Source organism: Macrobrachium rosenbergii, chromosome 39, assembly GCF_040412425.1.
Source record: "Macrobrachium rosenbergii isolate ZJJX-2024 chromosome 39, ASM4041242v1, whole genome shotgun sequence".
In the NCBI taxonomy this organism is placed as follows: domain Eukaryota; kingdom Metazoa; phylum Arthropoda; class Malacostraca; order Decapoda; family Palaemonidae; genus Macrobrachium; species Macrobrachium rosenbergii.
Window position 1 is genome coordinate 20,920,650 of NC_089779.1, and position 17,338 is coordinate 20,937,987.

The 17,338-nt window shown below is 41.7% G+C and overlaps 1 protein-coding gene across 2 annotated transcripts in view; it reads right to left on the reverse strand.

The window, feature by feature from the left end:
• The window catches only part of LOC136825820 (tyrosyl-DNA phosphodiesterase 2-like), a 139,304-nt gene extending 131,113 nt beyond the window's left edge, over positions 1-8,191 (reverse strand). Inside the window, exon 1 of one of the 2 annotated variants that reach the window (XM_067082775.1) lies at positions 7,898-8,191. In XM_067082775.1, the coding sequence (XP_066938876.1) occupies positions 7,898-7,981 (84 nt within the window). In that variant the 5' untranslated portion in view covers positions 7,982-8,191. The remainder of the gene's footprint in view (positions 1-7,897) is intronic. The other variant, XM_067082774.1, reaches the window with a different exon arrangement.
• Positions 8,192-17,338: the final 9,147 nt, after the last annotated feature.

Sequence of the window (17,338 nt, forward strand, 5' to 3'; positions counted from 1 at the left end):
GATGGTCGGGGGACCGACACTGAAAGCATGCCTGGCAGCCAAACTCCGAAGAAAGACAAATTCATCAGAGTTCTCTCTGTACGTCTCGTGCTTCTCGGAACAACCGAGAGGTAAATAGAATAAATGAGGAGAAAGAGCACCCCTACCTGTCCTGCCCGTAAGTCTAGTAGGAGAGGTGGATGGTGAGCGATAATCGACAGAAGGTGATGATTGCCACATGGGGGAAAAAAGAGCGCTTGTGCCGAGGCAAAGCGCTTTCCCTGGGGAGAGGAGAAAGTTCACTCAAACAGTGCTAAGAACCCAATTTGGAAGAACCAAGTGGGGCCGAGCCGAGCTAAACCGGGACCTGGGATCACAGGAAAGCGATCCAGACTGGGCAAGCTAACACTGGGGAGGCAAGTGGGAAGCCGAGCCAGCCTCACAAACGCAACCAGGGGCTGGGCAGGGCGAGCAAGCCAAGTGAACTGAGCTGAGCCAAGCCAATTGTGCGAAACTGGAACAGGGACAGGGTGGAACTCGTCTGGTGTGAACTAGCATTAATTTCTCAAACTTTAAACTCCTTTGAGGTCGAGGCCCCTTGAGAAGAAGATTTAAAGGGGAATTCTGTGTCTGCTATCCTGCATGGTCAAACCCTAGGGGTCAAGACACGAGGATGAAACCCGGCCAAGCAACCGAAAGAGCTGGCAGGAAGTATCAAGACACCCAGGCACCTTGGCACCAAGACACCTGGACCTGGGTGCCTTGGCACCGAGAAACCCGGGTGTCTCAGCACTTTCTCTTGTCCTGTGCCTCTCGCCAGGAGAGCACTCGTGATTCATAGAATTCAAGCGACCTACGAGACTCCCGAAAATTGGGAGCAGCTCCTTTCGGCTTCCTAAGAAATAAAAAAGAACCAGGCACAGAACCGGTCTTAGATGCAGACTTCTAAGACTTGCAACAAGGGCAGGAAGAGCCAACAAGAGAAAGATGCCTCCCAGGAGAGAGGCAGTCCCTTGTAAATCCCACAGGACTCCTAAAGGGATCCTCTACCCTGCTTCTTCTGGTGTTCAAACCAATAGGATCGAGACACCAGGTTGGGAACTTGACTGAGCACTGGTAAGCGCTCGGGGAGTGCTTGTAGTGCTGGCAGGAAGAGCTGAGACACCTGGATGCCTCGGCCCCTTCTCTTGCACTGCTAATGAACTGGGTGAGGAGAGTACTCTCCACAACCAGACTGGGATACTCGATATTCCACAGAATCTCGAGCACTTGGGTGGCTCGTGAATGACTGCTCGAAGCAGCACCTGTCTTAAAGGCGGAGGTTCTAGGACTGGTAACAGGAATGCAAACAGAGGTCTGCCTGCCTGCAGCTCCCGAAACACAAAACCCAGGGGTATGTGAATCGGTTCCTCTACTGCCTTCTTGGAAGGGGCACTCCCTAGACGCCCAAAGGACTTCTAGGGGGAAGCAGCCTTCCTCTCATTCGGCCGACAGAGGTCTATCTGGTTTCCCGGGACCCCCTCGAACCTCAGGAGAGGAAGGAAGAGGCAGCAGAAGACAAATCAAGACAGCTCAGAAGACAGTGGCTACCTCCCACAGGGCTTGACTTCTTCACCTTTGCTCCGCATCTTTACAGGACGGTGGACACCGAACATCAGAATTCTGTGGCAGCAAGCAAGACTGCCAAACAGAATTGGCCCATGACACAACCACCAGGAGAAGCAGCAGGTGCGATCAGGACAGCCGATGCAGGAGTTACGGAAGTGGCTTAGAAGGCAGGAGCTACAGCAACGGCCAGGAACATAATAGGAATGTCACCAGCAGCGACAGGAGCAATCAGGGCAGCTGTGGCAGGAGACCAGGAGAGGCTGCCCAGAGACTTATCACTGAGTCAACAGGAGCAATAACACACGAAGCACAGCAGGAGCAGATGGGACTACAGATATGCCAGAGGCAGTACCACAGCATACATGTACGAAGGTCAGCAATGACAGTGATCGATCCAAGATGACGGGACACAGAGTCAGAAAGACCCTGATGTGGACCTACACACCTAACCAGGTACCGCGGTTGATTGCGGCTAAAACACTATGAACGCTTGATTCCTTTCAGGCAAAGATACCTAAACCGAGATATCTAGCCAACCACTGCCTGCTTTGATGCCTACTGTCAACCTGAAAGAAAAAGAAAGATGATTAGTAGAGGGAGACTCCTCTCGCTCCGAGGGGAACTGCCTACGAAGCGAGAGGAGGCTCCTGAGAAGAGGTCACCCGACCGGCCTCCCTGACCCCCTCGCGGTCTTCGTCCAATGAGAGAGCGAAGAGGGAGAAGGAGAGAGATCTCTCCCGAAGGAAAGAAAGATGAACCTACAGGGAGAGAGACAAGGAACAAGGAGAGGCTACCAAGGGCGCTGTGGAAGCGAAACTTACCGACGACGCCCTGCAACCTTCCCCCAAAACTCTCCCCCACGAAAGCTCTACTACAGCGCAGGCAGCGAAGTACAACACTCAGCACAAGTAGAAAGGGAGTAGTCATGCCCTTGTATATGGAGGGCGTGAGACCAAGAAGGGGAGTGAACTTGTTACGTCCCAATCAATGAAGGGGAGTGAAGTTACTATGTCCCAATCCAATATATCCAAAAGTACAGGGGAACGCCTTCAGTATCTAATTAATGGGCTACTGGAAGACAAGCATAGCCACTCGGTTACGCCTCTCAAAAACACACCCCTGGCAGTCAACCCAAGACACAGACGCAGGGGAAAGACAGCCTATGCCAGGCAATCACAAATTGTGGGTTTGTACATTAATAAATATCAAACACACGCAATATAAACACAAAAATATAGAAAGATCCCACTGTGATAAATAAAGAGCTTAACGACAGTCAGGCAAAGAGATCCAAAAACACTTCTGCAATGCATGATGGCCGAAAGCAAACTGGAATGTTTACATCCTGGCAGGCGGGTATTCCCGCCTAATTGACGGTAGTTACCGCCTAACCACCTTGCTCAAGAGTTTAATGGCTGTGTCCAGCTTCGCTGTAAGTAATTCCTAATGTAAAGGACTGATGGTTTGTGTGTCGTGTCGGAACAAACAAGGAGTTGCATTTGCATATATAACACATTATATTCATATATATATCAGCAATACTGTATTGACAATAATCTATAAAACATAAAGTCAAACAGCAGGCAGAGAGGAGAAGAGCGCATGTCCTTTCTTGCCAACAGCCAAAAGCAAAGCGGGTGTGTGGGTGTGTACCAACTGGGTGGGAGGGACTCCCCCGTAGCCAGTAGGTAACTACGTACTTCATCACCTTGTATAAAGTTAAATGGCTGTTTCCAGTTGCACTGAAAGTAATTCTTTATGTAAAGGACCGACGGCTTATATATCGCGTAGGAACAAATAGCAGTGATTTCCTGTTCCCATAATAGTCATATATGGCTACGGGTAGGCACAGGGGAAACCCAAAAAATGAGCGGTTCCCTAGACAAGAGGCCCTGTGTATGATAAAGCACATGGTTGGAGGACTTTGGGGGAAGGCAATTTGCAGAACGACGGGATCAGGCTCTAACACTACCTCCCAATGGAAGCTTAGTCCACTGTTTCTGTAGTGTTACTTGGGGGGGTTCTGGGAGGGCAAAGCCAACATGGCTCCCCCACCCCTGGCAGGTCAGGGCACAGAGCAATAAGTGATGTGACAGAGGTAATGTCTGGTTACATCAAGACACGGCATTATAGGAAAGGTTAAGCTTGTTTCCATTGGTGGAAAATGTTCCCATCATTCCACACTCATCCAACTTGGGGAGCCTCTGCCCTCTTTTATTGAACCAAGTCTTTGGCAACCTAAGTAGGATAATTCCTAATGGGCCTAGAATAGAATAGGGCAGAACTAAGCAAGAGCTCTGCATTGGGTATTACTTTGGAAACTGATTTTCCCTAAGGTATTCTGGTTACTTATTAAGAATTTACTGTTATTTTTTATCGGTCGACTGTAATTAACCTGTTATTAACCTCAGACGTTGTAAGCTGGCCATCCTGGAATGCTATCACACATGCACAGTGTTATAAGGAGCTTTTGCAGAGTGGAGTTTCCTTCACCAGGGGTTCAGGCGGCAGAGCCCCTCGACTAAGTCACATGGCCTGCTAGTGTAATGATAGCTATGAGAATATTAATTAGGAATAGCATAAATATAAGAGAGAGAAAAAGAAATGAGAGAAACCAGTGATAGACAGAGAAAAAGAAATGAGAGAGAACCAGTGATAGATTGATAGCTAGAAGAGAGAGAAAGAGAGAGAAAGAGAGAGAGAGAGAGAGAGAGAATAACGACTCAGAGGGAGTAACAACACTTCCTGTGTTATGATTAGAAAAGTAAAACCTGGGCATGGGTTTAATGTAAGGCAATCGTAACAAGAATGTTTACCCGTCTCACCTGTGTGCATACCTTTCAGCTTTCTCCAGAACTAAAGACTTCCAGTGACGTCATTAGTTCCTCCTACAAAGGACGGGATTAATTTATCTAATTACACCCAAAGGGACATCGTTAGATAAGTTCCATCCACTTTGGACGTCTAACAAGGTGGGACAGAAGCTATGGTCCGCCTATTGTGGGATGGGCATTTCCTTTTCAAGAACGTTCAAGAAGGGAAGGAAAAAAGGAAGAGGAACAGAGCAGAGCAGATAGAAAAGAAGCAGACAGAAGAGAGAAGCAGAGGAGTAAGGTTGTAAGCCTCACCAGTTGTGGGTAGAGAAGAAAGCAAGACCCATACTTCAATTTGTATTCATACTACTTAACCCTTTCCTGTCCAATTAACGTAATATCACGCAATAACCCCCTACCCCCCTTCTTTTCTGACTGACGTAATTTTACGTAAAATTTACCGACATTTTTCGCAATGGGGCCTGTAGGGGTAAATTTTTTTATTTTCGGACAGTTGGTGGTTTCATGGCTAAAGCATACCTTGGACCACATGTAACTCAGGCATCATACGCCCAGGCAGTCCCTGTTCTTTACGTTAAATCCCTGGCATAGTAAATTTTCACAATGAAATCAGCTGATCCTACCCACGCTTCTCGTATTCACATTTTTTTTATAAAATGTAGGATTACATTATTGGAAACACTCTGTTTTGTATCCTATTTTCATATAAATTTTTAGTTCTTCACTGTGCATGCGCAGTCCATGGCGTAGTAAAATTCTCACAATGACATCAGCTGATCGCACTCCACGCAGGCCTGGCAGGCCACACTTCTGGCTGGAGACCATGCGGTGACGAGGTTGGGTAAACACGTGTGGCTGTTTACATACAGCGACGTCAATCGAGAACAGTTTCCAACATGCTTTTGCAAAGTTTTTACGGTAAAACTAGCAGAAAACGCGTTAGTGAATCACATAAGAGACGTCTGGATTTTAGGCAGGGCTCTGAATCTCATTTTTCATTATCATAAATATCGATATTTAGAGAATTTTGTTGGCTTTCTTTACTAAAAAAATAATTCATTCACCTAACTGTTATAGCTTGAGCTACGAACGATAATGTTGACAACAGCAACTTTTTTTTTCGCTTTCGAACAGCTTATAACATCAAATGAAACTGTTGCTGTTACTAAAGCCATTTTTCTTGGACTCTCACTTTATTCTCAACCTTCCTCTACATTTTTGTATATTTAATTATCTATGAAAAAATCCGAGCTAGCTCTTCAAAAACAAATGTCTAATGATACTCCTCACCGCATACACGGTGCCGCTCTGTTTCTTACCCACTTTTCTACACTTGCCAACTGACTTATTCGCTTTTTCTCATTGTTTCCTTATATGTCGATATTTAGAGAATTTTCTTGGCTTTCTATAAAAATAATTCATTCGCCTAACTGTTATAGCGTTTTGAGTAATAATGTTGACAACGGTAATTTTTTTCGCTTGATCAATTTATAATCGCCAAAATGAAACTGTTGTCGCTACTCAAAGCTATTTTTCTTGACTTTCCTTTATTCTTCACAATTTTTCCTCTACTTTTTCGTATATTTACAAAAGTTATTTCTATGAAAATAACCCAGATAGGGCTCTTCAAAAATTTTCTAGCGTATACCACCATAGGCCGGCAGAGCTGCTTGTTCAACCTCTTTTCTTTATCAATTTTTCACCAACTGACCATTCGTTTTCCATTGTTTTATATGTCAATATTTAGGAATTTTATTGGCTTTCATAAAAAAATAACTATTCACCTAATTGGTATAGCTTTGAGCCACGAACACAATGTTGACAACGGTAACTTTTTTTTTGTTTCTCGATCAACGAGTAATGTCAAATGAAATTGTTGCCGGCAGAAGCAGCCATTTTTCTTGACTTTTCCTTTATTCTTCAACTTTTCTTCTACTTTTTTGTATATTTACAAAGTAATTTCTATGAAAATAATCAGATAGGCTCAAAAAATTTTTTTCTAGCGATAATTCTACCATAGGGCGCCGGCAGAGCGCTTCGTTCTCACCTCTTTTCATCAATTTTTTCACCAACTGACTTATTCTGTTTTCCATTGTTTTATATGTCAATATTTAGGAAATTTTATTGGTTTTCATAAAAATAATTATCTGCCTGACTTTCATAGGGGTTTTTTAAGTTACGTAATGCAATATAAAAGTAAGTAAATACTTTTTTTTCGTTAAATAACTCACACATTTTTTCTGTATTTAGAGTGGCTGGGACTCTTATTCTGACTATTATTCCACCTTAAAATATAACATTTAGAAAAAGAGGACAAATGAATGTTGTTGGCATAAAATTTCTATTTTTGCTGAATTTTCGAAATAATTATTTTTTCGCACTGTCGAGCGCTCCCAGACACATCGGGGCTCATGTACCCTCAGTGATGTGATAACTAGGCCTATACAGATATGAAAGGGTTAACTTGTATGTATATATATAACTTGTATATGTACAGTGTTATTTTTACTAGTGTGTTATTGAAGCAAGAAAGCACCATTTCCTAAACCTCCTGGGACTCAATTGGTACTATAACAACAAAGTCAGAAACGATAAAGCAATTTAAAGGAAATAATAAACTTCTTTATATGGGCAACGAATAAAATAAATATTTAGAAAGGAACATCATAACACTTGAAGGTGGTAAAAACATTAAACGAAGAAAGCATAACAAATGGTGACAAGCATCTCATAAATGGTGCCAGCTGTACGGAATCTGAAGAGGACATAAAGAGTGCAGTGTGAAGAACAAATCGACAAACGAACAATTAGCCTACACACTCAAGATTTTAAAAATAGAATGAAGTGAATCATAACATCGGCGAAAACATTCCCCGCTACAAATGTCGACGGCCGGAACAGAAGATAGGAACATCATAACAGGAGGTGGTAAAATGGTAAAAGGACATTACAAATGGCAACAAGCATTACACTAGGTTAGGTTAGGGTATGCCAGGTGAGTATAGTTCCTTTTATAATGGGCTTCCTTACAATCAACTTGCAAGGCAACAGTCCTGCAGCGCCCTTGCTTACAAATACCTCAGAGTCACTCAGAGCTGAAATGGAAATTGACAGTGAAGGAGGCTCGGAGGGCGTAACGCGAGGCAAACCTCGCAGTTGCACTTGCCTGCCTGCCTATGGATCATTGTTATGGAACGTAAGATGGAAGACAGTATGAGCGGAGGCACAGTAAAAGGAATGAAAGGGGTTGCAGGTAGGGGGCAAAGGACGCTGGTAAAGAACTTCAGTCGCTCAGCATGAGGAGCACTGACGGTCTAACCCCCGCGGGATAGTGGCAGCCAAGGTCATTGCGCTGACCGTCATCCCACTGGGACGTCAAGCCCCAAAGGCTGACGGGAACATGTCAGTCATTTGGGCAAAAGCAACCTCTTCCTAGTTCCCGCTGAGCTTCGGCACCAAGATGATCGTTTGCCTACCTGACACGTCTTGGCATCGGGAAGTTGGTCCTCATTCTCGTCCTGTGAATTGCCCTCCACCGAAATGACCTCTGGATCACTCATGACTGATTGAAAAGTTGTGAACCATCAATAAATTTCTGACTTCAACACGTCGACATTGGACGAAGAAACCTACCGAATAGTGTAAAGAATGCCGTGACGTCCCGGTCAACAGGAAGGTTTCGATCTTCGCTCCTCAGGGTCAGGCTGCAAGCAGCGGGTGCTCAGTCCAAAATCACAGTTGCGGGCTCACTACAGCTACTACTCTTCTTCATAACTTTCAACGATTTTCTAGTTTTCATTTTCGGTTTCTTATCTTTTTTTTTATTTCTAACACCAGTTGCGCTCGTTATTTAATGTTTCTTTCACTTAGAAGAGATTTTATAATTATTTTATCCGTAGGACTGGACTAGTTTGCGCATTAAATTTTACTTTTATTCAAAGACCATTGCCCTTTGCGGTAAGCAACCCCTGCAGAGAAATTTTTACAAATGAACCAACCTGAACAAAGCAGAATGGAAAATTAAAGAAATGGTATGGTTGTGTAACCACGTCCTAAAACAACAAAATTCTGGAGGACAAGAAGACCAAAAACGCCGACCACTACTAGTAAAATTCAACAGTGAAAGGGGAAGAGTGGAACGGATTTAAAAAATGCTAGACTCCCAAAGAATGCAAAGAAAGAAATACTAAAAAAAAAAAAAAAATCAACAGTGCCTGACATGACCGCCAAAGAGAGCGAAAAGGGTAGCATATGAAGGTTAGAATTATAGAAAAAAACAAGAAAACAAAAAAGGATAGTATATAAGTAAGAGAGCATTAAAAAGGGGCAAAATTTTCAGTAGGCTAGAATGCTTTAAAAAAAACAGAAGAACTGTAAAGAAAAATAGTAGGGTCTTTAGCAATATAAATAGCTTAGATTTAGCCGGCAGAGAAAAGTGTAATTAGTGTAAGGCGGATAGGTGAAGGAAGTGATATTAGCAGTATAATTAAGCAAAATGGTTTAGGTGAAAACGGTAATTCAAACAGTAAACAAAGGGTTAGATGATAGAAGTAGTATAAGTAATAAGGAAATGGGAAAGGGAAGAGACGATACGGAAGAAAACGCACTTAGAAATTTTGAAATAAAGTTCAATAATACGCAGGGATTGACAAAGGCCAACCTTACTGAATTGTCACAAATAACACTAGAAAGCACAATCACGTGCGTTACTGAGACGCAACTGAAGCAGCAGAAGTCACTGATCCCTGCAGTATCAGCCTGGTAGACCCAATGAGAGATGATGGTGGCACCAAAGGAGGAGGTTTATTAATAATAATGCATAGGTCTAAAAAAAACTCATTCAATTAAAGAAAGAAGAATGAGAGCACAACGACATTTTATTTAATAGTAGAATATAATGATAGAACAATAAGATTTAACCTAGTCGTGGTTTACAGGTTAGCCAGCTACAAGGAAAGAAATAAGCGAATAATCAGCGCCTTACATGCATGTTATGGACCTTACACTATGAAATGAAGGCCCAAACTGCAAAGATGAAACAACCTGAAGTAAAATAGATCAGAGGAGCACTTCAGACTTTAACCTCGTCAACCAAGAAATATGTCAAAAGCGTGAATGTGAAGAGATAGGTGAGGTAAAGAATGAATTTGGTCTATCTGACCACTACCTCATAAAGGTCCCTTTCAATTTTAAAACAAAAGCGAGAAAGAGCTTTACAAAAGAAATAAAATAAATATCGTTGCCAGACGCACGATTATGGCTAACTTCAACTTAAAAAAAAAAAATATTGAGGCTAGAGGACTGCAAACTGGTATGTTTGAAGATTGAAGGATGGATGATCAATATATTAATATGCAGCTCCCAACTCTCAGTGTGAAGTAAGATCTGAGGCAGAGGGAAAAAGTGCGAACAGAAAAAGTGCGGACAGACAGAAAACTAACAAGTAAAAAGTGCGGACGGACAGACAAAAACGTCACAATAGTTTTCTTTTACAGAAAACTAAAGAGGAAGGTCTTAAGCACAGGAGAAAAGGAACGATATGAAGAAGCACATCAAAGACAAAAAGAAAGCACAGGTACTAATAGGCTAAACAGAGCATTAGAGGAATACGAAGAAAGTGTAAGGAGAGAGACAATGTATGACAGAAACAGACACACCAAACCATGGCGTTATATTGTTATGCTGAGAGGCAAGACCACCTCAGAAAAAGAATGGATAAGGATATATGGGGGCTGCAAGAGACGTGACGTTGGCTTTCCCGGACTATAGTGAGAATGCGAGTAAACTAGAACTGTATACGGATGCAAGTAAATATAGTATGGGAGGATGCCTGGTACAAATGCAGAAGGCGAATGGGGAAGAACAATTGAGAGTAATTGCGTATGTGAGCAAGGCGTTTGGAAGGGCAGAGTTGAAATATCTATGATTGAAAAGGAATTGGCTGCTATAAGGTTTTGTGTGGAAAGCGCGAAAGTATTTTTGTGTGGGGTGGATTTTGTAATATGGACGGACCATCGACTGGGCTAGTATATATGGTTAAAAAGGAGAGTGAATGCTAGAATTCAGGAGAACGATAGAGGATTTTAATGAGTTTAGTTTTACAGAGTATAAGGTAGACAGAATGTTGTTGCAGATGCTATGTCGCGTATGTGGACTTAGAACGAGATGATAGTTAGGAGCGACTGGGACCCGGACCAAGTACCTGTAGGATTTGTAAAACAACAGTATGTAGGGGAGAATCGAGTGTGGGAATGTCTGTTTGGGGTTGATAGAAACAAATGGGTTGATTGATTTGAGTACCTGCAAGCATGAATGAGTTACGTGAAAAGGTGAATGAAATGTCGAAGGAGGAGTAATGAGGAAGGAAGGGAATTAGATGAGGAGGAAAGTTAGTGAAAGTGTTGTTGGTAGTGGCTGAAATATTTAAAATTACAGTACGATTGTTCTTTGATGAATAGGTCAGGAGCATAAAGGAAGGGTGAATGAAAATGGTACGAATGTACTTTAAATGTTCAATGTGGAAAAGATAATTGTAGCTATTGGTTATTGAAAGGTGATTGTGTGGAAAATGAGGAATAGGTACGGTTGAGAATATCGTTGAAGATGAATGCGATGAGGATATTGTGAGAGGAAGTTAAGAAGGTGAATGTAGCCGTGAGCGTGTATGCATGAAGCGAAAGGTAAATTAGTAACGAATGTAGTAGTGAATCAGGAGTGAATATTGTGGTTTGGTAGATACGGGAGCACAAGTGTCGCGTGAGCAGTACAGTAGTGAGTGAATTGAAAGGTGCATTGGGATATAAAAAGAAAATCAACGAGTGTAAGGATACATGGTTTGGGACATGTGAGTGTGTTAGTATGGGAGAGGTACAATTAAAAATCAGTTAGGGGATTTGAAATACATAATTTTGCAGTCATGGATGAGAATGAGATATGCCAACCTGTTTTTATTAGGAATTGATTTTTATGAGAATGCATGATATAAGTGTGATGTCGGGAGGGGAATTTTAGAAAGGACGGCAGGAAATAACGAAGGTTAAAGGAGGGGGACAATTAAAACTGGTTTTGTAGGTATGGTAGATACAAGGAGGAAATGATTTGTTGAGTGAAGAGGAAATTAAGCAGATGCAAATCAGTGCATGAGAATAAGTATGTTAAGAGGTGTGTTAGAGGTGTAAGAGTAGGTTTTTCCTGTGAGTTAGAAGTGTATACTGAAGGGCTAAGAGAGATCGTTGTACTCGTATGTAAAGGCATAGCTTATTTTGCATCAGGAAGGAATATGGGATGGAAGCGTATGTGCCAGTAAGCTGGAAGACGCAGCCGTGGGTATGTGTTTATTGGTGCATGATAGTTTGGGCATCTGGGGAAAAATAAATTATGGGAATGTATGAGAGAGATTGTATGTGCCTGATTGAATAAAATTTTGCGGATGAAGCGATTACGTGCGGATCAGAAGGGTAAGATCAAAGTGTATGCGAATCCACCTGTGTTGCGATTGCAGATGAAAGAGTTATTTGAGATGGTTGTGATTGATTGTGTGTCGTTGCTCAGACTGCTAGGAGGACATGTGGGAATGGTTGTAATGGTAGATCATTTGAGTAAAGTTTGCACATGGCAGCGATCTGAACAAAAGAGTGAGACTGTATGAGAATGGTGGGTCATGATGTTGCCAATGTGCGTGTGCAAGCTGAAGCGAATGTTGGAGTGACAATGGGCCTGAATTTGTTGGATGGGAGTTTGAGCAAATGTTGCGTGATTGGGGCATAGAGCATGTGTACTCTACGCCGTATATGCCCAGTGCGAATGGATTGGCGGAACGAACGGTGAGAACGTTGACGGAGATATTACGTATGATGAGTGAATGTGATAATGATTGGGATGTAAATGTTGGGCGACAAGTTGTAACGGTATACAACGCCACCGTGCATATGGTATTGGTATGTCTCCCGTGTAAATATGTATTAAATTTTGAAAAGATAGTGAGACCGAGATTGGGTATATCTGAGAATGATAGGGAGGTATGGAAGAAGGCGCATGAGAGGTTCGAAAGATACAAGGTGGGCGAGAAAGTGTTGAAAGTAATCGAGAAAGGGCGGTTGAATAAACAAAGTGCGTGAAAATTTGAGGGTCCGTATGAAGTGTTAGAAGTTGGTCCCTAGTGGGTTTAGTTATGTTGTAGGAAGTATGTGTAGATGGTAGGTGAGAAATACGAGCGCATCATAACCAATTGCGTAGATGGAAGGATGTACCGGAATATGTGAGAGAGACTGGGGTGTATAAATGGTTGAAATCGAATGTGGGTGAACCAAGTATGCATGAGAGCTTGTGTATGGAGGATCAGCAATTTGTTTGATAGAGTATGGTAGAAACGTAAGAAAGGGAAGGAACCGTAAGAACGGAATGATCGTGTTGTGTGATAGGGGTGTGGACAAAGTGAAAATGAGGATAAAGCGTGTAATACGGATGAATGGGATGGTATGAATAGGACGTATAGCATATGCGGGTTTGATATAACTGAGTTGACTGAACGTGTGGGGGCGAGTGAACGGTTGGAGGTGAGCGAAAGTGTAAGAGTATAATAGAGAGCGTAGCAGTAATATGCGAGTGATTGAAAGCGTGAATGAATCGTTGCAAGAATTCGAAAGGTCAATGAGCGAATGGGATGGGTTAGTTGAAGAATTGGGGGAGGTATTTGGGAACGAGTTAGAGGGACAGATGAGATTGTGGATGAAATTGAGAGTAGTAGTGGAAGCCAAACTGGAACTGAATGTTGCTGGAAGAGAAAGTGATTCTGAGAGAATGATTATGCTCGCGAACGTGACTAGAGACTCTAGTGAGCATCCGTGGTGTTGGTGTAAGGCAATTTGAATGCAGGTGAAAGCGTGTTAGTTAGAAATGCTAAAAGGGGGAGAATTATAGAGGGATGAATGAATTTGTTTATTTGTATTTAGCATTTCCTGAACGTTTTTGTGTGTGTGTGTGTGTGTGTGTGTGTGAGAGAGAGAGAGAGAGAAAGAGAGAGAGAGAGAGAGAGAGAGAGAGAGAAAGGAGTGTAATTGTCGTTGTGAGGGTCTGGTTGTTGAGCTCTACGGCGCTGTCTGTCTGTGGAAAATGTTAGGTAGATTTCTGGTTTTGGGAGAGTCTTGAGTAGTTGGAGGTCCAACCTGGAATGGACGGGCGGTTTGAAAGTACTTTGTTCTGGATGTCTGGTATCAACATTGATGGTGCATGTGTTCTTCTTTTTTGTCTGTTGTTGCATGAGGGTCTGTCCCCGCTTCTTGTTCTTGTGGTTTTGCGTGCAGATTGGCGACCGTGGACCTTTATCCATCTCCAGCAACTGAAGATCAGGGTGTGAGTGTTGTGTGTTTTGTGGGGTTGAATTCCGCCACAATTTTGCCCTGCAAGTGGAGTTATAGGCCTGCAAAGTTTGTCAGCCTGGGAGCCAGAGTTGATTTTGCCCAGAAAATGGCGTTTTTAGGCCTGCAAAGTTTGTCAGTCTGGGAGCCAGAGTTGATTTTGCCCAGAAAGGGGACTTTACAGGCCTACCAAGTTTGTCAGTCTGGGACCCATAGTTGATTTTGCCCAGAAAGGACTTTACAGGTCTACCAAGTTTGTCAGTCTGGGGGCCAGAGTTGATTTTGCCCAGAAAGTGGTGTTCTTAGGCCTGCAAAGTTTGTCAGTCCGGGGAGCCGGCGCTGGAGTCAGTCTGGGAGCCAGAACTGATTTTGCCCAGAAAGCAGTGTTCTAGACCTGCAAAGTTTGTCTGCTTGGGGAGTCAGTTGACTTTGCCCAGAAAGTGGAGACTTGTAATTCCTTTGCTTGACAGGCTGGTCTATCAGTTTTCTGCTCATGAAAGTCTTTCTTTTTTTTACATAGAGTGAGACATTTGAATAAGAAGTCATCTCAATTGAGATCTTTGGCTACAAAGTATGTCAGGGAGAGTTTTTTTTTTTACCAAGAAACTGTAGGTTTGTAGGCACAGAAGCTATCAGTTTTGGAGTGTGTGTGTTTTTTTTTTTTTATCTAAAAGTACAAACTGACATGCTTGGAGTTTAGCATTACTCGAAAATTTGGATATAAAGGATGAGAACTTCATCCAGAATGAGACATAGGTCGAGGTTGAAAGTGTCTTCAAACCTGACAAAAAAAAAACTAGTTACTGAAAGTTATAGTTTGGTATTAGCATTTGAAAGGCAGATCTTAAAGTATAATGGTCAAAATAAAGAGCAGTAAACTTACCATGAAGTTTTTCCTGAGCAATATTCATTCGTTGGTCGTGACTGTAGCAATGGTGGCTCTTTCGTAATGGTCCTTATAAAAAGACAGTACCCATTATTCTGTAGCCCTGTACTGATGACCAATACAATTTTGCAGGTTTTAGTAACTTGTTGCCATGTTCTGGTATGTGAATGTTAAACAGCAATTTTCATTTTTAGGCAAGTTTTGGCCATGTGACCCTATTCTGGTAAGCATAAAGAAGTTATTTTTACTGTCAGTAATTTGGTGAGCTACATAAAACGATTTTTCTTGATGTTCATTCCTGTTTTGATGATCAGTAGAAAACTGCTTTCACAATCTTGTAAAAACTGAAAGCAGAAAGATTTGAGAAGACATCCTAACATCAAAACACCTGAAGGAATGTCCCAATTAGCAACTGGACATTCCTCCCTAATTACCTGGCAATGGGGTGGATTTTTGTAAGGCGTATCACACAGAACCCAAACTGGCCTGGTGGTCCATGTGTACAGTGAAGGCTGACGTTAGTCCGACCTGCTGTCCTGCTGGGGGAGGAAGAACGGGGCAGGAGGACATTAGCTTTGCACGTCTCTGACCATTTACCTGACTCAATCACTTACATTGAATGGTGTCGTTAGGCCTATAAGACGAAGTGGTGGGAGTGCCTCAAGGCGCTCTTGTTCCACCTGAAGGAGTTTGGGTCACTTGTCTGCTTTTGGGGGGACTGTATGTGTCTTGGTGTAATTAATTGCTTTTGTTGTAACATGGACAAGAGGATGACTTGTCATTTGAAGTAAAATAAAGTTAATTAGCTTTTGTTTGGTTTATTTGTGAAATTCCTGTAAAATTCACTTGCTCGTAATGACGTGAGAATGTGAATGAATATTCTGTACTTTTAGAATGAATCTTGTAGATGAAAATATCATGTAAACTGAAAATAGCACCAAATAAAGCATATAACTGTAAAGGTCTTGAATTTGAAGTTGCTTAGAAATTCAGTTCTGAATAATTCAATAGTGTGGTGCATATCCAGTTACCAGGCTAAATTTAAAGAATGCAGCTGAAACCATTTAAAATAAAGCTAAATTTTTCATTGAAAATGTTAAGTAAACAAATGTATAAAATAAGAGGTTGCAGCAGATACCTGAGTTTAAGAGCGATTGAAACTAATTGTCGAAAATCATGTAAAAATACAACACATAAAATTATTTAATGTGTAAATTTCAATAAGTAAAAAATGCCTATCATATGGAACATGGTGCTTTTCAAGTTATAATTAAATGCACTGTATCATCAAATTCACATGGAAAAAGCTAAGTCAGGCAAAGGTATTTGAAGGGTTGAAATCTAATGATAAAAGTATGAAGTAAAATTGGATCGTTTCAGTACTAAAAGGTTTATCTAAATAGAACCAGCTTGAAAAATAAGTATTTTGAAGTCACTCTTATAGAGCATATCTACATCGGATGGGGTGTTACAGGACCTTATATCTTGACATATTCCAGCTTTTTGCCGTCAGATTTGACATCGAAATGACAATATTTGTGGCTAAATTAAAGTGTCACGATTTAATTCATGATTAGACTTCAATTTGGCCACCATTACTGACATTTTGATATCAAACTTGACGTCAAGTTGCACAAATATACCAGGTGACAGGTCAGTGAGACCCTCGAAATGCAAGTTAAGTTTTTTCAAGAATCCGTATTGAAAGAATGAAGTCAGTTTTATATATAAATATTGATGAAAATGAGGATTAAATTAGTCTTATCAATAAATATTTACAAGTAAATTGTCCTCTGCAGCTCTCAAAGTAAAAAATTCTGTCAGGTACTAAGTCAATGTCAGATGGCTAAGACGTTCGAGATATATTTATCATCGTTACTGTCTTTCTGTATTTCTTCTCCTGTTTTCTATGAGGTTCAATGATACTGAAAGACTCATTTTCTATAAGAAGACGCGAGAGAAACTCTTAAAGACTCGAAACCTTAACGAAAACGGAGACCAGAATGACAAAATGTGCGTTTACTCCCCCGTAGATTTCCTTACAAGTCATCCACAAAGGAACTGGACTTGGAAGTTTTTTTTGGTGGGTGGGCCATTATACTTCTAGACGAAATTCTGGTGGTTTGAGTATACGGGAATTTCACGCCTTGTTTCACAAAACACTCCAGGTCAACCAAGCATTTGCCCAAGTACGAAAATACTAGTTAATGAGTGCAAACGTAAGCTTAGGCGTGTCTTGGTAGCATTGCCAATGTCCACCTTAGGCTTATCGTACTTAAACATCATCTTCTGACATCCGAGATGCTTCTAGAAAAACTGGCAAGACATCTTGGAAAGCATGAGAGAAGTATTTAAGAGACTTTTTCCCCATCTCGGCTTAGAAAACTAGCCTTTTCGGGCGGCTTCAAAGTTGGTAACCGGCTGGTTTCGCTACCTCCAGCTGTGGGCGCTCTCTCCCTCCTCCTCCGGGGCATTGCTTTGCTGGCCCCAAGGAGTAAAAAAAATAGATTTTTCATTATTACCAGTATTCTCAATATATCTATTTATTTAGGGTTTGATTAAAACGTCCGATTATCAGCGTCTTTATTCCCTCTCATAAGCCTACATGTTTACACAGGAATGCTTACGTCATCACCTATGACGTCATGTGAAAAGGGTTACCCTTGTCATTTAAT